Source organism: Salarias fasciatus (genome assembly GCF_902148845.1).
Source record: "Salarias fasciatus chromosome 23 unlocalized genomic scaffold, fSalaFa1.1 super_scaffold_20, whole genome shotgun sequence".
Taxonomy (NCBI): domain Eukaryota; kingdom Metazoa; phylum Chordata; class Actinopteri; order Blenniiformes; family Blenniidae; genus Salarias; species Salarias fasciatus.
In genome coordinates, this window is record NW_021941230.1 from 6858555 (window position 1) to 6878645 (window position 20091).

At 44.6% G+C, this 20091-nt stretch overlaps 1 protein-coding gene across 1 annotated transcript in view; it reads left to right on the forward strand.

The window, feature by feature from the left end:
- Positions 1–20091, forward strand: part of LOC115383847 (receptor tyrosine-protein kinase erbB-4-like) — a 267754-nt gene that overhangs the window by 173557 nt on the left and 74106 nt on the right. Inside the window, exons 4-9 of the mRNA XM_030086039.1 lie at positions 8949–9083; positions 11116–11181; positions 13793–13911; positions 15255–15396; positions 16996–17109; positions 19609–19735. Of these exons, the coding sequence (XP_029941899.1) occupies positions 8949–9083; positions 11116–11181; positions 13793–13911; positions 15255–15396; positions 16996–17109; positions 19609–19735 (703 nt within the window). The remainder of the gene's footprint in view (positions 1–8948; positions 9084–11115; positions 11182–13792; positions 13912–15254; positions 15397–16995; positions 17110–19608; positions 19736–20091) is intronic.

The window sequence follows — 20091 nt, forward strand, 5'->3', positions numbered from 1 at the left end:
CACACAAGCTTCACAGCGTCACACATTTGAAGTGAAAGCATCTCATTTGAAACACAGTGATACTGGAAAAAAAAGTGACAGATATTGAAAGTTAAAGTTACTTTGTAAAAATGCTCAGAAACACTTTTTTTTTTTTTCCCCAACGCTCTTCTTTCTTTATATCTCACACAATGTTCTGGGTTTTTCCTAAGCAGGTAATTATCTGGACTGCATTGAGAACATTATCCAAACACAATGCCTCCGGCGCTCCCTCTCCATTGGCTCTCACACGAGTCTTTATTTTCCAGGGGCGCATCGTTGTTGTTTTTTTTCTTTTCTTTCTTTTTTTTTTTTTTCTTTTTCCGATTGTGCCACCTTTGTCGGCGTTCCCTGAAGAGGTTTTGCACTCTAAGAAAATGAAGGCAATTTGTTTCGTTCTCCTACTTCGGCACCTTCTGTCATGCCAGCTGTCAGCTGTGTCACAGGCCGCGCGGAACACCGGGAACTGATGTATGTAAATTACCGCAAAGAACCAAACAGGTCTGGCAGATAACGCATCGCACCGGCAAACCCGGCACTTACAGTAATTCCCACTTAGAGTGGATTTCTTTGCCCGTTCTGTCGATTTGTTTATGAAGCACCTATAAAGAGATAAAGGCGCACAAATGGATCCAGCGCAGTCTTTTCTTTTCTTTACACTGCAGCACCTTCGCGAGCTGGAGCGATTATCTTGTCTTGTGCATACAGTAGACTGTTGAAATGTCTGCTATAATAAGGAGAGATGGTGTGTGATCACTGTTGTGAGGCTCAATGTATGGGTGACAAAGCTGTCGCAAGGCTTTTTTTTCCATCCCTCGTCAACAGTGCAGAGAGATACTGATGATGATATGAGGGAAGAAAAATCGCATTAATGAGCTGCGGTGATTCCTCTCATGTCGGTGGGGGTCATCGTGGGAACAGTTCCAGAAGTAAATCTTACGGGATTTTCAAAAAACATGATTTAAAATAGACAACGTGATCTGCAAAAGTGATGTAATTTTTCAAAAAAGGATTTGTTCGCGACTGACTGTCCCTGAAAAGTAATCCTAAAATAATTAAATAGGAATTCGTGTGTCCGTTATCGGAGAGCGTCTGGAAGGATTTGACCTGAAATGTAACTTCTGACAGAAAAAGCAATTGGAAATAATGTCGTCCGGATGGGTTAATCAAAACACCATTTGAAATATCTGGACCAAATTCTTACATTCTCTTACAAGAACTGGAATCGCAGGTGGAGACTTTCTGCAGAAAACGACTCGGAGATGTAGATTTTTGCAGAATCAAACTGAGAGGTGGAGACTTCTCTGGCTGCCAGACACCCTGCTGTCATGAATTCACCATCATGTAAAAGATTATTCGATGAAATTATAAGAAGGAAATGAAAAGTCTACCTTTTTCTAAGAATAAATGTTAAAGAAATATTGGATTATGTAACCGCCGTTGGGTAATCCCAGCAGCTGACGACTTCCCCTTTGTATGTAGAGGCGGGGGGAAAGAAAATCACATAGTGCTTCCCTTTCCCTTTCAGTTTCTCTTTTGAGCACTAAGTGATTAATTGGCCTCTAAGAGGTAAAAGCGCTGGTTTAACTGTGGAGCTTTTGCCGACAAATGTACGGCTTTGTCAACCTGATGCAACTGAGCTCCGAGTTGCTTCCCGGTGTCGAAGAGGAAGTGTTAATCACACGGATTTTCCTGCGTCCGCGTACCATATTTCACGTGTTCTCCTTGTCAGTTGCAGTCATCTTCGGGCCCATCTCAGGGTTTTCCTGTGAGTCAATGTGTGTCAGAAAGAGGAGGGCATCCGACTGTGGAGAGAAAGAGTGATTATCTCGATTTTTTTTTTTTTTTTTTTTTTTTTTTTTCCCCCCCTGTTCCCCGTGCTCAGCAAGTCGGCCCCGTCACCGGAGTGAGAAAGTGCTTTTGGAGCGGCGGGGAATGGGGTGGGTCCGGGGCGGAGGGGCGACAAGTGCGGAGAGATGATCCTAATAAAAAAGAGCAGAGTGGATGGCCCGAATGCACTCAGCTTGAGTTGTGTGATACGTGACACACCCGCCCCGGAGACAAGACAATAACGGCAAATGCATGGACTCATCAGTCGAGGACAGATCACTATTACAGCCTTATTCATCAGCATAATTAGGGAGAGAAAGAGATGTAGGACAAGTGGCTAGCAGCACTGATGAAAGCTCATCAGCAGGCTCCCTATAGAGCTATGGCCACTGATTGGTGCTGGGGCCATCATTGCCTAGAAACTACTTCAAAATAGGGGCTCTTCGCTCCGCTGAACGACAGTAAAATGAACTTAATTGGCTTGCAAAGGCAGCTTGGCGCAGGGATCATTTTTACTTTCCTAACAGTCCGTGCACTGATTGGCTCGTTCTCCCTTCTTCCGCGTGTGCCGCACAACAAAAATAAATATCCCCGAGAAGTCTTTTGCAGCACTGCACTCACCTTGAGCTGAGAAACACTGCTGATGAACTCTCCGGCACGGTTTTTCCCTCTTAGAGCTTTGCGTAATCATTCCGCCGTCGCGGGAATACCGTCAAGGCACCCCGACTCTCTTTGCAGTCGACAGTTTTTTTTTTTGTTGCTCCTCGTGGCGTGTTTTCAAGGAATTAAAGCCAGCGTTGCCCTGTGGGGTTGCAACATAAAAGACATCAGAGGAAGTGCGCAAAATGTTGAATGCTGAAAGACAGAACCGGGAGTGTGGAAAAGAAGTTCCTCTGAAATGCTTCATTGGCTTGATTTGCAGCTTCTTGGAGGGTTTTCGGTCACCTGCTTGTGTGACAGATTTACTTTATGTTCGGAAGTCGTGCTTTTCAAGTCGGGAACAAGGAAGACTTATAGTGTAGTCGAGCAAATTCATAGATCCACAGATGCCAGTGCTGTTTTGTAGTTCTTATGATTATCCAATAACCCTTCAAAGGTGAAAATTTAAGTCAGAATGGGAGACAGGAACACTGTTGATATGAAGTATGTTGCATGAACGTAGATGCCTGAAAAGAAGAAAAACCAAATACTGAGTGAAAATTGAATTCTCGGCTTGGCATGCAGAACAATCAAAGTCATTGACTGACTTTAAGTGACTTTTATACAACAAAAATCTGGCCGATCTTGGTGTGTATTCTGAAATAAAACAGAAAACATGACAATGACTGACTTAACTCAACCGGTCATTACTTCTCGTGCTTCACAAATCCAGTTAATATACATTTACATGGGTACAGAGGCAGTGCTCGCTTTGGTTTTTGTAATTTGTAATATGTCCTTGATATTTGCTCAATTCCTGCTCAAAATTGAGAAAAGAAAAATTAATTCTCGAGATAAATTTTTGCAATTGCCTTGAAAAGGACACAGAAATATGCGAGAATTCAAAATCCAATGAAACGTAGTGAGATAATTTTGCAAGACCTAAATTATTGTGTGATTTTATCTTGCTCCGTATTTAGTTGTCTCATCAATGAGGCGAGTAAATAAACTTCGGGCAATGTTTCTCGATCAAGGCCTCAGTGTGCTACGGCATCTACAGTACGCACAGTTCATTGTATCGCCTCTATAGTTCTTCCACCCTGTGAAGGTCTGAGTCGAGGCAAGGCCGTGATCCCATCAAGACATGCAATTAATAGAACACTGGAGAGTGTTTCAGAGTTGTAAGGCAGGCCATGATACTGCGGACAATATCTATATTGAGATAAATAATAAATCCAAATGACTGAAATATCGAGACAGAGAAGAATGGCATAAACCAGTATTCCTTTTTCACAGCATCAACTAACAAGATCCCCCTTCTTATTGGCTCAAGTCAGCATTTTGGGGTTTGTGGCGTTTCCTGAAAGTGAAGAAAGAGGATGAATAAATGTAATAAAACTGGAGTTGTTCACTCTTTTATCCAGTTCAGCATTTATTAGAATTCAGCAAGTCCTCCTCGCCCCATGTCCCTCTGCACAGTCCTACATCAAATCTAATCTCTGATTCGACATGACACTTCAACTTTCGCTTGGCGATTCTTTCTTTTTTCCCCTCCCTCCGTCACAGCAAGTTGCTTTGTTTCACTGCCAAGTGAGATGTAGCAAAAAACGCTCCACCAGAAGCAGTCTTGAACCAAACATGACCTGTCCATATGGCCGCCGAGCCCTGGGTGACCACGTACGGACATGAAACGGCAGAACTGTGTCACCCGGCAAAGAGCCCGGCAGAAGTGAGCGCTTCGGCCCAACATGACGACGGATCAAACGGGACGATGGCTGGCTTCCTCTGTGCCGCACCGTTTCATAGACCGCGAAGTCAATTAGACGCCTGGCATTGAAGAACAAAATGTAAGACCTAAAGACCCTCCAGCTTTGCCTGAACTCATTTATTTTGTCTTTGACTGACGAAGATTTAATTAGTGTTCGCATGTTTTTTTAGCGGAAACCCCGGGATCCTCAGCTAAACAAATCAACAGATTGTGGTAATTCTCTTGATTCTCTTTCTCATTGCTGCGGTAAAAAGTTCTCAAGTCGGCAAGCTGCACGTCTCTCTTGCCCTCAGTAATCAAATCTGAAACTTGTTCCGCTGAATTTGTTGATTGGGTACTCACAAACTTTCATCCTCGGACTCGATCTGTCTTGTGAAAAGTGACAAGGTCATGAATGTTCTGCTGAGCAACCGACCCCTGGAAAACAATGTTCTGAAGCATTCTCTGTGTTCTACTTTCGAAGGCTTTCAATACTTCTGCTTGCAGAAATGAGGAAAACAGAAAGTGTCCACAAAGTATGGTTTCAAGACACTTTTACGGTGAAAAGCCAACAATAGAACGTGAGCAAGCAGAGGAGAAGTTGGAAAGGAGAAACTCCCTTTCAAGAAACCTGCAGAACCAGAGATGGACTTTCTAGAACAAGACTCAGAATCAGAGACTTTCTAGAACCAGACTCAGAGGTGAAGATTTTCTGATGTTGGGTTCGGGCGTTGAAGGAGAAAAGAGCACGTTACAGACAGACATAGACAGATTGTGGGGAGGGATTCAAACCCTGGTTCTCGCCGTGATCAGGGATTAATTCTTAATCTCTCTATGGAGAGTATTACTAATAAAATCTGTTGGATTGGGTTTTCTATGAGATATCTAATCTATATACTGAGTTTTCGGGGGGGGGGTTCTGAAAGTGGAGACACACTCCACAAGAACAGAGATTTTTATTTATAGGGCAACTCAAAAAACATTCATGAGGGAATGGGAAGCATATTGTATTCTTATTGCCGAGCAGTGATGGCGAAGGTCTGTGCTCTCCATTTATATAAAAGGTTTGGAAATTTGGTTAAAGAGACCAATATTTCTTTTCCTGTATGTCGGTTCCGGGGGGTGGGGGGAGGAGGTCGTCCCACCCGCTCCTCCTCTCCCCTGCCTCTCCACCGTTGCGAGACAATAGGTTTTATGACTGGCTCGTGAATCATGGACAGCCTGTGGAGGGCGGCGGAGGATGGCCGCCGCCGTAGCTCTCCGTGTCCTGATCGAAAGATCGAATGGCGGAGGAGGGGGCTGGCAGCGCCGGAGCAGGAAGTAGGGGGCTGGGCGGTGGCGCAGGACTTGTCACCCATTAACGAATGACCACCTGATACAGGCCTGTCACCACGCTGGAAGAGTTAGTGCCCGTGCTCGGATGGACAGTCGCCTTGGCAATTTGTCTCGGCGCTGGCGTGGGGCTGCGAACCCTTGCTATCGGGACGGGGTTTTTAAGTGAGCAACCCCTCCCTCGGCGGTTTTTTTAATGTATAAATCGGGGCCTGTATCTAGTCGGGAACACAAACCCCATTTTACATCGATAACTGCTGAACATTTAACAGGATTGTCATGAACTGCGCGGCTTTTATAGCTTCCCTCCAGGAATAACACTTGGAAGCCGCACGCTTGCCCCCGCTGCACAGTTTCCGTGTTTATAGTCCCATTTATGACAATAATAATGGCCGTGTGCTTAAAAGTACAGATGGGAACCTTGCATTTGATTGGTTTCATGGGAACCTTTTATTTTTTTCATATTTCCTTCCTTTGTCACCGCACGTGTGCTGCTGCTTCAGCCACTCGCCTCCCGTATTGTTGAAACCAATGTCAGACGTTGGGGCGGAAAAATGCTTTGAAGGTGTTTCAAGGTGTTAAGCTAGCAGTGCCAGGCGACTGTAAATTCTCCAGCGCTGCACCAAAATTTGACAGATAACATCTGCTGAGTCGCTATTTTGACGTAAACCGAGGCATTCGTCAGAAACTTCAAGGTTTTGCCGTGTTTAAGGCCGACATCAGTCGACTGCAGGCTGCATCCAGAAAACTTGACTTCGGAGGCCTTATCGATCAAACGTGCAGCCGTGAAACAAATATCTGTAATCCTGAAGGTAACGGAGCAACGGCAATAAAAGTGACACAATCACCCTTTTTAATACCACCATTGGATTGCTACAAGACATTTTTCATGTTTACTCATGTATATTTGTGGTTTCTGGTTCCAACATTGGTGTTTTTCCAACGTGGATGGTTAATTCAGTTTGTTGTACTCTATGCTGGATTTGTAAATAACTTGTTTGATCGGAGAAATTGGTGAAGTTACTTAAGAAGCTGAGACATTTTTCCAGAGTACGTGTGGTCATGTCTATATTTTCATGAAACTAATGACTACAATCTAATAAACTAATCATACTTTATGAATCCCCAAGCTGAAATCCCTTTATCGCCTTTGAGATTTGTAAATTATTACCATTTTTTTGATGGTTTGGTGGGCCCTGTAATAGATCCTTGAGATCAGAGGTCCCCAATTCTGGTTCTCGAGGACCGGTGTCTTGTATGTTTTAGGCCTCTCCCTTGTTAAGCACGCCTCAATCAATAATCCAAATTGTAAAAAATCCCAGTAACGAGCCCCTCATTGCATTCAAGTGTGTTGAAACTTGAAACGGATCTAAAACATGCAGGACGCCGGCCCTCGAGGACCGGAATTTACACGTCTGCTGAAATTAAAAATGATTAAATATTTGAATAAACCGTTAACGGCTACTTACTACAGTAATTTTTCACATTATTTTAGATTGTGGCAAGCTTTTCACATAAGATGTGTTAAATTCATGCTTGCTGATGTGACTTATGATAATAAAACTAGTTTTCTTAAAGGTCCATCTCATGGATATAATTGCTCACGTCTTTCAAACTATGTTATTCCCTCCAAAAAGGAGAATATAGTGAAAAAAGTGGCTTTTCCTTTATGTTAGTGTAGAGTATACATGATGAAAATATAGATATTTTTGTGAAACCAACTAAAGTCCCAACACACTGTTGAGGCTCTGCGGCTAATGCTAGTTAGCTAGCTTTCGTGGGTCCCAGCGTTGTCTTGTGTCTGCTACTCTAAAGAAATGTGTTTAAGAATAAATATTAATGTTTTCTTTGAATTTTTTTGCCCAAATTGCAGCCTCGCCGGCTGCTTTTGGCCCACAGGCCCTCATGTTTGACACCCCTGCTCAGTTGAATTTGGGAACCGGCAGGTTCCAGATGCCATCGCGGCCTGCTGACGGTGCACTCCACATGTCATTTGAATACGGCTTGTCCCTTTCCTCACCCGCCGTCCGTGAATGTAAAACGCCGCCCTGATAAATCGTCCCGTCGCGACAGGAACATGATTACACGAAGCTGCGGCTGTGGGCCATTCAGCGAGGCGCACGAGGCGCCATGTCACCTCTAAGAGGGCTTTGAATAAATGTCCCCCGTCTCTACCAAGGCCCACTTCCTTAATCAGGGTGTCGGATAGTAATGATTAGCTTCCCGAGCGCGCAGTCCCGGCCGCTGATTCGCCCCCATAACTCATACGCTGTTAATAATCTGCCTGGAGAGACAATGCCCTTCTTTACCTTCACATAATCCAGCCTTAATCTGAACCACATTGTTACTTTCTTTCCTTTTTTTTTTTCTTTTTTTGTAATATTTCATTTATTATGACAAGTACTTTCATGGAATCAGGCTTCACATTCAAGGAGACGGGAGACGCAAGGTGATTGTATCTAAATCCCCCGACTAGGTTAAATTATGCAGTCAGCTGGCGTCCCGGGGAGAAAGAGACACTGATGGCGGCTGTTGTTTCTCTTTTGCCTTGGGTCACGGCTTGGGAAGGAGAGGATTACCGCGGCATCATTTCATTCTGTGTCTATATCCAAAACCTGGATTAGTAACCGGGAGAGGGATTAGAATTTATTATCATACTCCATGCTCAGGCATCTGTTAAGGGCACCAGTCCTTGAAAAGAAACATATTTTTGCTATTAGGCAAATGCCGGATGAGGAGCCCGCCTTTGTCCTCGGCGCGCCGGCTCTCCGCTTTGATGGCGGGCTGTCGAGGAGGTCAAGAAAACTGTGATCCGTTTCTACGAGGCGGTTTGATGATTCGGGTCCAGCCAAGAGAGAGCCCTTGAAGATAATAGCGGAACAATAATAAAAAAAAATTGAGAGTCTTCCAGGCGGCACACGTGTCGCATATTTCTAAACGTAAACCGCTCTAAACGTAGTGTAGCTTTACAAACATGGTGAGCAGGTAGCATCGCTGGAGTGCGAGTCCCAAAAGCCTTTAGCATGTAAAATGTAAAGTATCTTAATGTCTGTTTAACCAAACACTGCAGCTAAATGATATCATTTAACACGTGATTACAAAGTTCTACCAGCAGGGTTTTTTTTTTTTTTATTATTATATTTTGTGCTTGCTCCTAAAACATCCGTGTCTTCAAACGTGGCATTGAATTACCGCGTGCGTTTGTCAATAGCAGTTATCGTCACGCTCGGATGCACTCCAGGGACCACGGTGTGCAGCACAATAAGAGTTAACCTTGAAGTATTGATTTTCTGCCACTTATGTACATGTACTATATATCAATGGCTATGTGCTCATTTCTTTCTTCTTTTTTTTTTTTTTTTTTTTTTTCCTTCGTTTGCAGAGATCTTGAATGGGGGTGTTTATGTGGACCAGAATAAATTCCTGTGCCATGCCGACACCATCCACTGGCGCGACATTATCAAGAACCACCAGGCCGAGCTGCTGGTCGTCCCGTCGAACAACAGCAACCTTGGATGTGAGTATGTCAAGGTGTCAAACTCATTTTAGTCCAGCCAGTCTTCATCTCCCATCGGCCGGACAAGGAAAATGGTACAGTTATGACCGTTAAATGTAAATGTTTTCCCTGAGTGTTTTTGGAGTAAAAGTTAAAAGTCTAGTTTTTCGCAAAACCGAGGAGTACCGAAACTTTCTGCCATTTCAACATAAAGTTAATTCCAGGCCCCATTTAAATGACGTTTTGAGTGAAAATTTGTTTTTAATTGCAGAAAAGTTTTGAGTTTGCACAGCGACGTTTTGACAATGATGTCCGTTTCCATGGAAACGCTGGAAACGATGGCGCTAGCATTTTAAAAGGAGTCAGGCCATTTTTTCAGAAAGTTGCATTGTCCTGTTTCCATGTAGACGGAGTCAGAGATAAGTTACATGTTAACCCATTTACATGGAGATACAGTTTTCAAAAAGTTACATTTTACCCTGTTTACACTAGCGTTTTCAAAAAATGTTGCCTTTTCGCTTGTGTCCCAGGAAATGGAGCATTTTCAAAAAGCTCCACCTTGGGTGCTATTTCGAAAAAGTTGCACTTCCAGCGGCTCTGCAGTGTTTTTGTGTCAGCGGATCACCAAAAGGCAGGGAAAGTTGTTCATTTTCAGTTGAAGATGCTGTTTAAATGGGGCCTGAATGAGAACTTCTAGTGCAAAATACAGTGAAATGTGCAAAACAAAACTCTATAACACAAACATTGGTTTGCTAGCTTTCATGGCAGCATCACTGACATCTCAGTGTTGAGGAATTTTGAAAAAAAGGAGAAAAAAATCCATGTTTTCCTTGAAATTTCTTACAATGCTGTTTGGTGGTTTGGCGCACACACACACGCACACGCCTCCTTCTCGATTCATTCCGTTTTGCCCGGTGGTCCTCTTGGAAGCGACGATCACATGGCGTTAGATCAGCGTGTGAACCCCTCCGCCGCGCTGGTGTGGCGGCGGCTCTGCAGCGAGGCCCATGGAGCCGCCGCCGTCTGCTGGGCTCTCCTTTTAAATCTCAGCAAGTCTGACAGCTGGTTTGAAGCTGCCCAACTTCCCAACGACCACCCCCTCATCCTCCTCCTCCCCCCGTGGTCGCCGCAGTCTCTCTCAACCCATAACAGGCATCGCTATCCGGCGGACATCATCGCGTGTCAGAAGCAGTGGCTGTTAAAAGACGAGAGCCTCTCAAACTTTTCTTTTCTGCAACATTTATGGACGATCCCTCTGCTCTTTATGTGCGAGAGACGAGGGAAAACTTTTCTCTGGGCCCTCCATATCAAAACATGTCACCGTCGAACAATGGCGACAGCCGAGGCGCCGACCGGCGAGCGGAGACGCAGACAATAGGGGGGAAAATTTGAGAGTCTCTTTTGATGAACAGGCGCGATGACCTTTTCCTCCGGCGGGGATCAAAACATCACGCGACGCCGGTTACTCAGAAATTACGACATCTTTTTTTTTGAGTAAAATTACACTGATGTCAGAATAAAGGATGGAAGGCGACAAAGAACAAAGGAGGTGGTCCAAAAAAGATGACAAGAGAGTGTGTGGGAGTTGAGGTTTCCAAATAAGGGGCCCTTTGCCAAGCTGTGGTTAGTATTTAACATTAACAACCCCACAGTGGGAGTGGTTGAAGGGGCCGGGTGACAGTCTGCCGCGCCATTCCACTTACTCTGTAATTAACCCGTAGTCAATTAAGACTTGATGACGGGCCGCTGGCAGGCGGCGAAGGCTGTGAGCGCTCTGGCAGGTCCCACTTTGCCGAGCCGGCGCCTGACGGCTTGGGGGGGGGGGGGGGGGGGGGGGGGGGGGGGGAAGAGGGAGTTAGAAGCTTGTCGTTCACGCTCCTCGCGGGCCGGAGGACACTCGACGGATCCGTCACTGTCGCCCTTCTGGAAGGGGTTGGAGGGCGTTCGCGGAGGGGTGGGCTAATAGGTGTCTGGTGTGTGTGTGTGTGTGTGTGTGGCGGCGGCGGTGTCAGAACTTCATCAGAAGTTTTGCTGTTTTTGTGTGTGGCTGCAGGCAGGCGATGCCATCGCTCCTGCAACGGACGGTGCTGGGGCCATCAGGAGGACCAGTGTCAGACGTGTGAGTATGGAGACGCCGTTTTTACTAAAGATGCGCAGGCCGTTCATTGGTTTAACTGCTCAGTATGCTTCAATTCAACATTTACGACAAGTTTATATTGACTGAACAGTTGTGATACACGTACAAAAACTCTCTGTATTCATGAAAGTTGGATTACAGTTCAGTATGGTGAACATGATATGGCGTTCGACCTGTTTTGTACCTGATTTAAGGTTTTTTTGCTTCTTTTTTTCAGCATTTTTTGTACAGTTTTGACATTTTAGCTGTTGTGAAGACTTCTTAAGCAGCTGTGCATGTTTTGTTTCTCCCCAATTTATTTTTTTTCACCATAAATTCTCATCATTTGAGTTTTTTTTCCAGTTGTCTATCATTGTTTTTCCATTTCTTTTAGCTTTCTTGAGGTTTTCCCCCATTTTACTTCTACATGGAAGAGTTGAATATCACTCTGGTGTATAAATATCGTAAAATCAAGTTATATGTGTATTGCTGTATCCTTAACTTTTACCATTTGAAAGCTAAAGAAAACCTTGTAAATGGGGGGAAAAAAAAACCCTCCCGAGACATCAGCTGCGACGCCCCCTGATTGGTCCAACCTGCCTTCGTCCTGCAATCAAACACGCCGGATTGCGTTTTGTCGGCGCTGCGCCCATTCCGGTGCACGCCGCAGTTCAAATAACCAGAGCAATCACACCCAGGTTTGCTTTAATCAGGCCGAACCGGACAAGTGTGAATGCTGTTAAAGTTAAAGGAATACTTCAGCAGTGTGTGCCGACCCTGAGAGCAGGTCAGACGGGAGAAATCCCCCGTTGGGGAATTTCCCCTCCGCGAATTCAAAAAAGTGCCTCAGAATATCGGAGAATGATTTGTGAGCAAATCCCTGTTGTATTAAAACAGGACATCTGGGTCCAGTTTAACTGAAAAATTACCAATCATGTAAATATCCGCACTCAAATTGGAATACTTTACGAGTGTGTTAATGCACAACTAATAATAAAAGGAGAGGAAGGAGTTCACAGAGAGAACCGTTACTTTTCCATATAATTACAGGACGTTCCACTCATGTTTTAAAGACCTGGAGAGCGCCTGGCCTGTTTTTCTCAGACTAACACAGACTAATAGACTACAGAGCCTTGTTTTTTTTTTTGTTTTTTTTCCTTCTTCCTTTTTTTTATGCCACATCATTATGTTCGCAACTCAGCAGAGAGTGAACGCAGCACTTTTTAATGCCTCGGTTTCAGGCTCCTGCTGACTTGCTGGCTGCTGCGCCTCCTATTCCCGCCATCTCATGTGTGGGAGACTCTTCTCCAGCACGAGTATTAAACAACTGTGATGCACTGGGTAGTATTTTTACTAATGACACTCACAACTTTCCATTCATCTGGTTTTTTTCTTTCTTTTTTTTTTTTTTGTTTTTTTACGAGGAATTGCAGGAAAAAAGCTGCAACAAATAGAGCCGGGGCTTCTTGGAAGCGGCACAGTTGGAAAGTGTCTTTGTCCAATTGGTCTGCTTGGCTGAAAACAGCCTTTGCACAAACACAGATATGGAGGGGAAGCAGGACCCAGAGCTTGTTTTCAAGCTGCATTTACTCAGGGAGGACCAGCTGACTGGACGTCCACACTGACGTACTGAGCCTTGCGGACATGCGGTGGTACGGAGTCGTAGGAGAAGCGATTTCACCTCAAAGACGAAGAAAATTTCATTGACGTCTTGGACAATATTGATCTCATAAAAAAAAGGTGTTTTTCTTTTTCCATTGGTATTATTCCTTTTCCTACTAGTGCGTACAATCTTGTGTGATTTCCGAACGACTACCCAATGATCTCGCAAATTTCTCACTTTTGCCGCGAAAGCACAAAGCGTCGTCCACCTGAGTCTCGTCTCTGCAGTCTTGCTGCCCTCAGTTCACTGAGGAAAACCGCTGCATCTAAAAGGATCTCAGGGCTCAAGTTGTACACTGTGTTGTTATCACACCGTTGTTGAACGTGCTATGCTTGACATGTATCAAAAATCTATGACAACATTCTGTGTTACCTTAGTTTTATTCATCTGGACACACGAGAAAGTGTGTCTACCCAAAACTGTCTGGATAACCAAAGTGGGAGTCGTTCTTCTGGGCAAATATGGACAATAACAGAGTTTTCCTCCGGAGTTTCGTGAGGACTTGGTAGTTTTAGAGTTGAGAGTCACCATAATAGCAATCCAACATGCTAAAGACATCATTTTCAGAATGTCGTGTCAACTTTTCTGAAACGAGAACGCAAAAACGATGTTCCCGAGCCTCCTCAGTCATACCTGGGAGCTGCCAAGCAAACAACACTTTCTGGTGCGAGTCACAGGAGGATGCGAAGCTCATCCGAGGGCAGCTACGTGCTTCTTTGAGCCTTCAAAACTACTGACCTTGTGGTCGCCAGCCCACTTTCTGACCTCTCCTCTCCCGAAGCCCCTCAGGTGTTTCGGCCGGCAGCTGCATGTGAGCGTCTGCACCTTCACAGGAAGGTTGAGGGTGGTGATATTGTCTTCTTTTTTTTTTCTTTTTTTTTGTATGTGTGTTTGTGTTTGTGTTTGTGTCAGACCTTTAAAACGCCGTCTCCTCACTTTTCCCCCGAGCAGTGACAAAAACGGTGTGTGCAGAGCAGTGTGACGGGCGATGCTTCGGGCCTTACGTCAGCGACTGCTGCCATCGAGAATGCGCCGGCGGCTGCTCCGGCCCCAAGGACACGGACTGCTTCGTACGTGAGACGCAGACACACACGCATACACACACACACACTCCCTATCTTCCCCTTAATGTTTCCTCAGCTCCCCGTGTTGACAGCCATTAGCCAGAAGCGACGTCGTCACGCGACGTTTCCTCGAGACGCCGAACATGCTCCAGACATGGAACCGACATGTACAAGCCCGAAAACATGTCAAGAACGACAGGGGATGCAAGAAAACATTTAAGACAAACATTGTAGACGCAAAAAAAGACTTTGAAGTTGACACATTATTCTGAAATACCTCAAGTTATTGAATAATCTTGCTTATAGCTTAAGAATCACACGATTAGGTTTCATCTCTTGGCTGTTTTTACAACTGAATTCTTGAAGGTATCCCTTAGATTTCAGGTTGGTATGATTGGTAAAGGTCGCCGTGACCTGGCAGATGTGTCGTTCTGAGAAAGGAATCAGAGGATGTCTTCATATTTTCAATAATTGTGATGGATTTGCATGAAGACGCAGCTTAAATTTGGCACATATGAGTCGGAATTTTGTCTTTTCTCCTGCTAATATTTGAGGAAAACGTCAATACCGTGAAGAACCGGAACAAACATCTGAGAATACATGAGATCTATTTGCACCCGTCTCGCACTGCAGCCACGCAGTTCATTAAGTTTCCTCTCTTTCCGGATTGACCTCGCCCATCCCCCGCCCTGCATTTTTACGTGCGCGCGCGCTCTGGCGCAGCGTCGGCTCCCCGCCGTCCCCGCCTCCGAACGATCCACTTTGTTTACCTGCTGATGAATTGTTTGTCATTTTACAGGGCCGTAAAAGTCGGCGACAGCCAGCGCTCCTCGAAGAACAAATTGGTGATTCAGTGTTCCAATTAATGTCCCTTTTATCACTTTAAGTTGTGGCCGTTTCACGAAAAAAAAAAAAAAAAAAAAAAGACGAAGAGGAAGGAGAAAAAAAAAAGCCCGAGCGCAACGAGAGCACGAGCGCACACCGAGATGATATTGTAGTTGTAATTCACAGAAAGGCTCATCCAATTCAATTACTGTCGCTGCAGCCCGTGGCCACAGACGACAAAACACTTAAGAGGTTTATGGGAAAACATTTCACCATTTACATCATGGCCGTAGATCAATGGCTTCAATTTTTCTCCCGTTTGGCTCCCAGAGAGACGCGGGGCAGCTGTGCGATTCGCCGCGCCACGTAAAAATGAAATGCGGCCGTAATACTCTCCGCTCACGGTGACTTACGCGGGAAGGCGAGGGGTGTGGGGGGAAATGTAAAGCCTCGGAAGGTTTCCCCCCCCCCCTCGATCCCCCCCCGGGATGAACTTCCAGTCTCCGCTGGCTTCTCTCTTGCAGGCCTGCACCAATTTCAACGACAGCGGCGCGTGCGTGACCCAGTGCCCTCAGCCGTTCGTGTACAACCCCACGTCCTTCCAGCTGGAGCACAACCCCAGAGCCAAGTACACCTACGGAGCCTTCTGCGTCAAGAAGTGTCCACGTGAGTGAACACACACACACACACACACACACACACACACACACCTCGGCGTCTCCCATCGATTTTCAACACCGAAGCGTTTATCCTGAAATCAGACGCAAGGACTCCAGACAATTATTATTCCAAGTTGAGATAAATTATTGCGTATCTCAATCGGCTCGTAGCCTCAACCATCTGTTTCTGCTCCTGGCAGCTTGAAACAAAAAAACAAAAAAAACAAAGAAAAAAAAAAGGCAAATCTTAGCTCTTTCCTTCACGGATCCAGAGTCAAGAGTGCAGCAGTCAAGCGACGTCGACAGATTGCAGATTCAAGTTCCGCTGATCATCAAACGAGCGACACTGGTCGCGCTTTTTTTTCCCCCTCCGCCGCTGCTAATTTGATTCATTATGTTTCCCCGGGATCGTTGTTTTGATCATTATTCAGACGCGGTTAAAATACAATCAGTTTCTCACCATTAAGAGCGGAAACTCTGGCCCCGTTTACACAGCGGTGTTTTCAAGTGGAAACCATTTTTGTTGCGTTTTGAGGGGGTGTGTGTCCTCAGAGCCATTAAAAATGCAACTTTTTGAAAATTCCTCCAATCGCATCTCTGTGGAAACAGGAAATCGAAAGTTTTTTTAAACCGTCTGACGTAATCTCTGTGAAAACTGAGGGAAAATGTAACTTTTTGATATGTTCCAACACTGTCTCCATGTAAACAGACGATAGTGCAACTTTTTGAAAACACTCCATCGCTGTGGAAACAGAGGGAAATTTCACTTTTTGAAATCTCTGTAGAAACAGGAAATCACAACTTTTTGAAAACAGTCTGACACAATCCCTGTGCAAACTGGGTGAAAAATGCAACTTTATGGATATGTTCCAGCACTGTCTGCATTTAAACAGGGGTTAGTGCAACTTTTTGAAAACACTCTGACTCCAACACAGTGGAACGGAGGAAAACGCAACTTTTTGAAAGAGCTCAGACGCAATCAATGTGGAAACTGGGGTGAAAACACAAGTTTTTGGATATGTTCCAACACTGTCTCCATGCGAACAGGGGATAGCGCAACTTTTTGAGAGCGCTCTGACTGCAGAAATGGAAGAAAACATGACTGTTACTTTTGGTAACGGGGGGAAAACGAAAGTGCTCCAACTCCCAGTAAACGAGGCGAAACACAACTTTTTGAAAATGCTCCGACTCTTTTTCCCTTTAAAGAAACAAGCGAAAATACAAGTTTCTGAAAACACCCCAACTCCGTCGTCGTGGAAACGGGGAAAAGACGCAAAACTCTGAAAACAATCAGCGGAAACAACAGAAAACACAACTTTTCTGGAATTGTATTGTTCTCTGCGCATGTGTGTGTGCAGTTTCATTACAAAAACAAACAAAAAACAGCTCTGACTCATGGCCTTGCTTTCTAACTATGTCATTTTTAAAACGTTCTGGTGTGATATGTTGTTGTGTAAACGGGAGCCTTAATAATGATCAAGCCAAATCTGATCATCGAATCAACTCAAAACCATTAACAATTTACAAATATCATTTTCCAAGCTCTGGCTGTTCAGTAAATGTCCTAAAGGAGTGCTAATTAACCCTGTTTTTGTTCTGTTGTCAGATAACTTTGTGGTGGACCACAGCTCCTGCGTCAGAGCGTGTCCCAGCAACAAGATGGAAGTGGAGGAGAACCGGATCAAAATGTGCATCCCCTGCACTGACATCTGCCCCAAAGGTACGCGGTGCTCTGTTTCCCCCCCCACAACAGACACACCGCCGCCTAATCCGAACCCGGCGGGTCGCGTTCCTGCTCGTGAATCAGAGCCTGTTTTACTCTGAGGCTTTTTCGCCCGGAGTCGGCGTCAGCCTCTGTCACTCTGAGCGGCTCCCCTCAGCAGACCCGTTTTGATGGAACTCGCTGCAGCAGTGATGTATTTTATTGCCCGCCGTCCCGTCGAGCTGCCTGCATCAGTCAGGAGGAGGCCCGGCGAGCCTGTCAGATCCGTCACCGCGAACGGCAGAGCGCGGGACACATTTAAGGGCAGGTCTTTAAATCCGAGTCCTCCCTCCCAAGATGGATTTTCAATATCTACTCAAAACGTATTAATCCAGTGGCTTCGCACCGGCGATGATGGTACAGCATCAGCAGCAGCCAGAAAGAATTACTGTAAAAGCTTATGCCAAATGTAATTTGTTTTTACTGGAGCCAGCTTAGCTTTTTGTATCTTCCTCTACAAAAAAAAAAAAAAAAAAAAAAAAAGAAATCCTTAAAAAATGATTTATTGATTCCAAAACACATCAACATATTTAGATTAATCCGAGAAATACCAGCTGCTGGCATCATCCAGTGGAAATTAATCTTGTAGCATCAGTGATATGTGATACTCACTACCTCTAATGCCAAATATGTTTTTTTTTTTTCCTCAAAATGTGCTTTTTACTTTGAAAAAATATGGGAAAATATAGATTTGCGCTCCAAATAAATGAGTTGTCCAAAAATCGGTATTAAAAAGTTGTTATAGGCGAACTCGACATCATATTAGACACTTTATCACCTCTCTAAGTGAAATAAATGTGACGTCCCTGCCTGAAGAAGTAATAAATTACTTGATCATGGCCATTTTAAGAACATTTCGTCGATTGAAATGAATCCAAACTACTTCCTTACAAAGTTTATTTCTTACAGTTGGTCATCATCAATCAAAAAGCTTCTATAATTCACATAAATTCTCACAAATCCACAATTTTGTACCTTATAACATCTCTTTTTGTGAGATTTATTCATTTTAAACCCCCTTTTCCGCAGATGAAACCCATCTTTTCACGACTACTTTCCAACCAGGGGTGAAATTGTTGGGAATTATCTGGTGTTACTTTAGAAATTCAGAATTTAAATGCTGACTAAATGAAGCTCATTAAACCAAAATGCATTTCCACGGCTACTTTTACACCATCTAAAGATTATTTTTAATTGATAATTGCATTCAAATGAGATCATTGATCAGTTGCATGTTCCAGTTATTATTGCCAAAAGTATTTGCTCGCTTGCTTTCACACTCATGATTTAATGATTTTGAGTCGCGTATTGCAGCTACAGCAGCGTCAGTCCTTCCAGAATGGATTACCACAAGTGTTTATGGGAATTTTGCATCATTTGTGAGGTCAGAGAAGTCCTGGCTCCTGGTGTCTGGTCCCAATGCCTTCCGCTTTGCTATAACACCACTGAAAGTTTAGATTTGACGGCTGGGCTCGTTGCGCAGGTGACATCCTGGAGACGCATTCTCTAACTGATACTTGTAGAAATAGTCTGGATGCCGAGGCGTTTTGATTTCGTGCGCTTGCGGCCTTGGAAGGGATTGGAACACCTGAGTTCAACGATCCGGAGGTCGGTGCAAATACTATCTGGCAATATAGTTTATTTGAAGGTAGTCATCTGAATTGCGGTGACTCCAGATCAATTCTTCGCCAACTTTCTACCTTTAATGCACTAAAAACGAAGATACCACCCAGTCGCATCGATGCGCCGTCATTATTCGCCATAAAGGCGCTTGATCCCGCGGGTTAATTAACAAAAACCTGCGTCTACCTGTAATTACGAGTCGGATCATCAGCTAAACGCCTCCGACGTGCGTTCTGAAATATGAAAGCGAGGGCTCGGCTCCGGAGCGGCGGGGATTAGCGGATCATATTGTTTCTCACAGAGGCAACCGATTCGGCCTCTCCCGTGGCATCCATCGATTGGCTAATCTCCTGATTACATCGTCTAACGTCGCGGGGAGGGGTTAATGAGGGATAGCCCAAGGAACTGTGGGGAAATGATAACAAATTAACATTTCAGATGTGGAATTGGCTGGTATAAATCACTATCAAAAACTGGTTACACCACTTAATGCCAACCTTATTCATCATCGCCGCCGCCTCTGTCAGAAATACTTGGCTCACGCCAGACCGTGAGTGTAATTAATGCAGATGTAATGAATTCATTATGGGGAGGAATTGGCGGCGGATTGGCCCGTGCTTTCATCAAAAAGCAGCCCGGCGCCGTGGCCTTGGGCGCAGCTCTGAAAGCAGGACTGTATTTTTATGAAAGAGCGTGAAATGTTGAAAAATGGTTAATAGCGGCGGCTCCGAATGAGGCATGCAAGGACACTTCGGAAATGAACTAAAGCAGGTAAATTGTCCATACTTGGGGGTGATTGTGTGCTTTTTTTTTTTTCTTTTTTTTTTCCTCCAGTGTGCGACGGGATCGGGACGGGCAGCCTGCAGACGGCCCAGACCGTGGACGCCAGCAACATCGATAAGTTTGTCAACTGCACCAAAATCAATGGCAACCTCATCTTCCTCATCACGGGAATTAAAGGGTCAGTGCAATGCAAATATATCGGCTTACTTTACACTCATCCATCGTTGCAGGATGTGCAGATTTACTTTGATTTAGCTGCATATTTTTTTGCATTTCAATTGAATAATTTGGGTTATTTTTGCCTTATATTTCATGTTTGTATTCATTTTGTCATACAGTTTGTCGTAAACCTGCAGAACCAGACTCAGAATCTCTCTAAATATAATCGTATTGAGCTTGCGTGAGGTTACATCATCACAAGATAAACTCATATCCTCACACAAAACTTTTCACTTATTTTCAAAATCGCAGCTCGATCGATCAAACAGCGCAGGCTAATGATAACGTTTCGCCGATGAACCGTCTGATGATTGT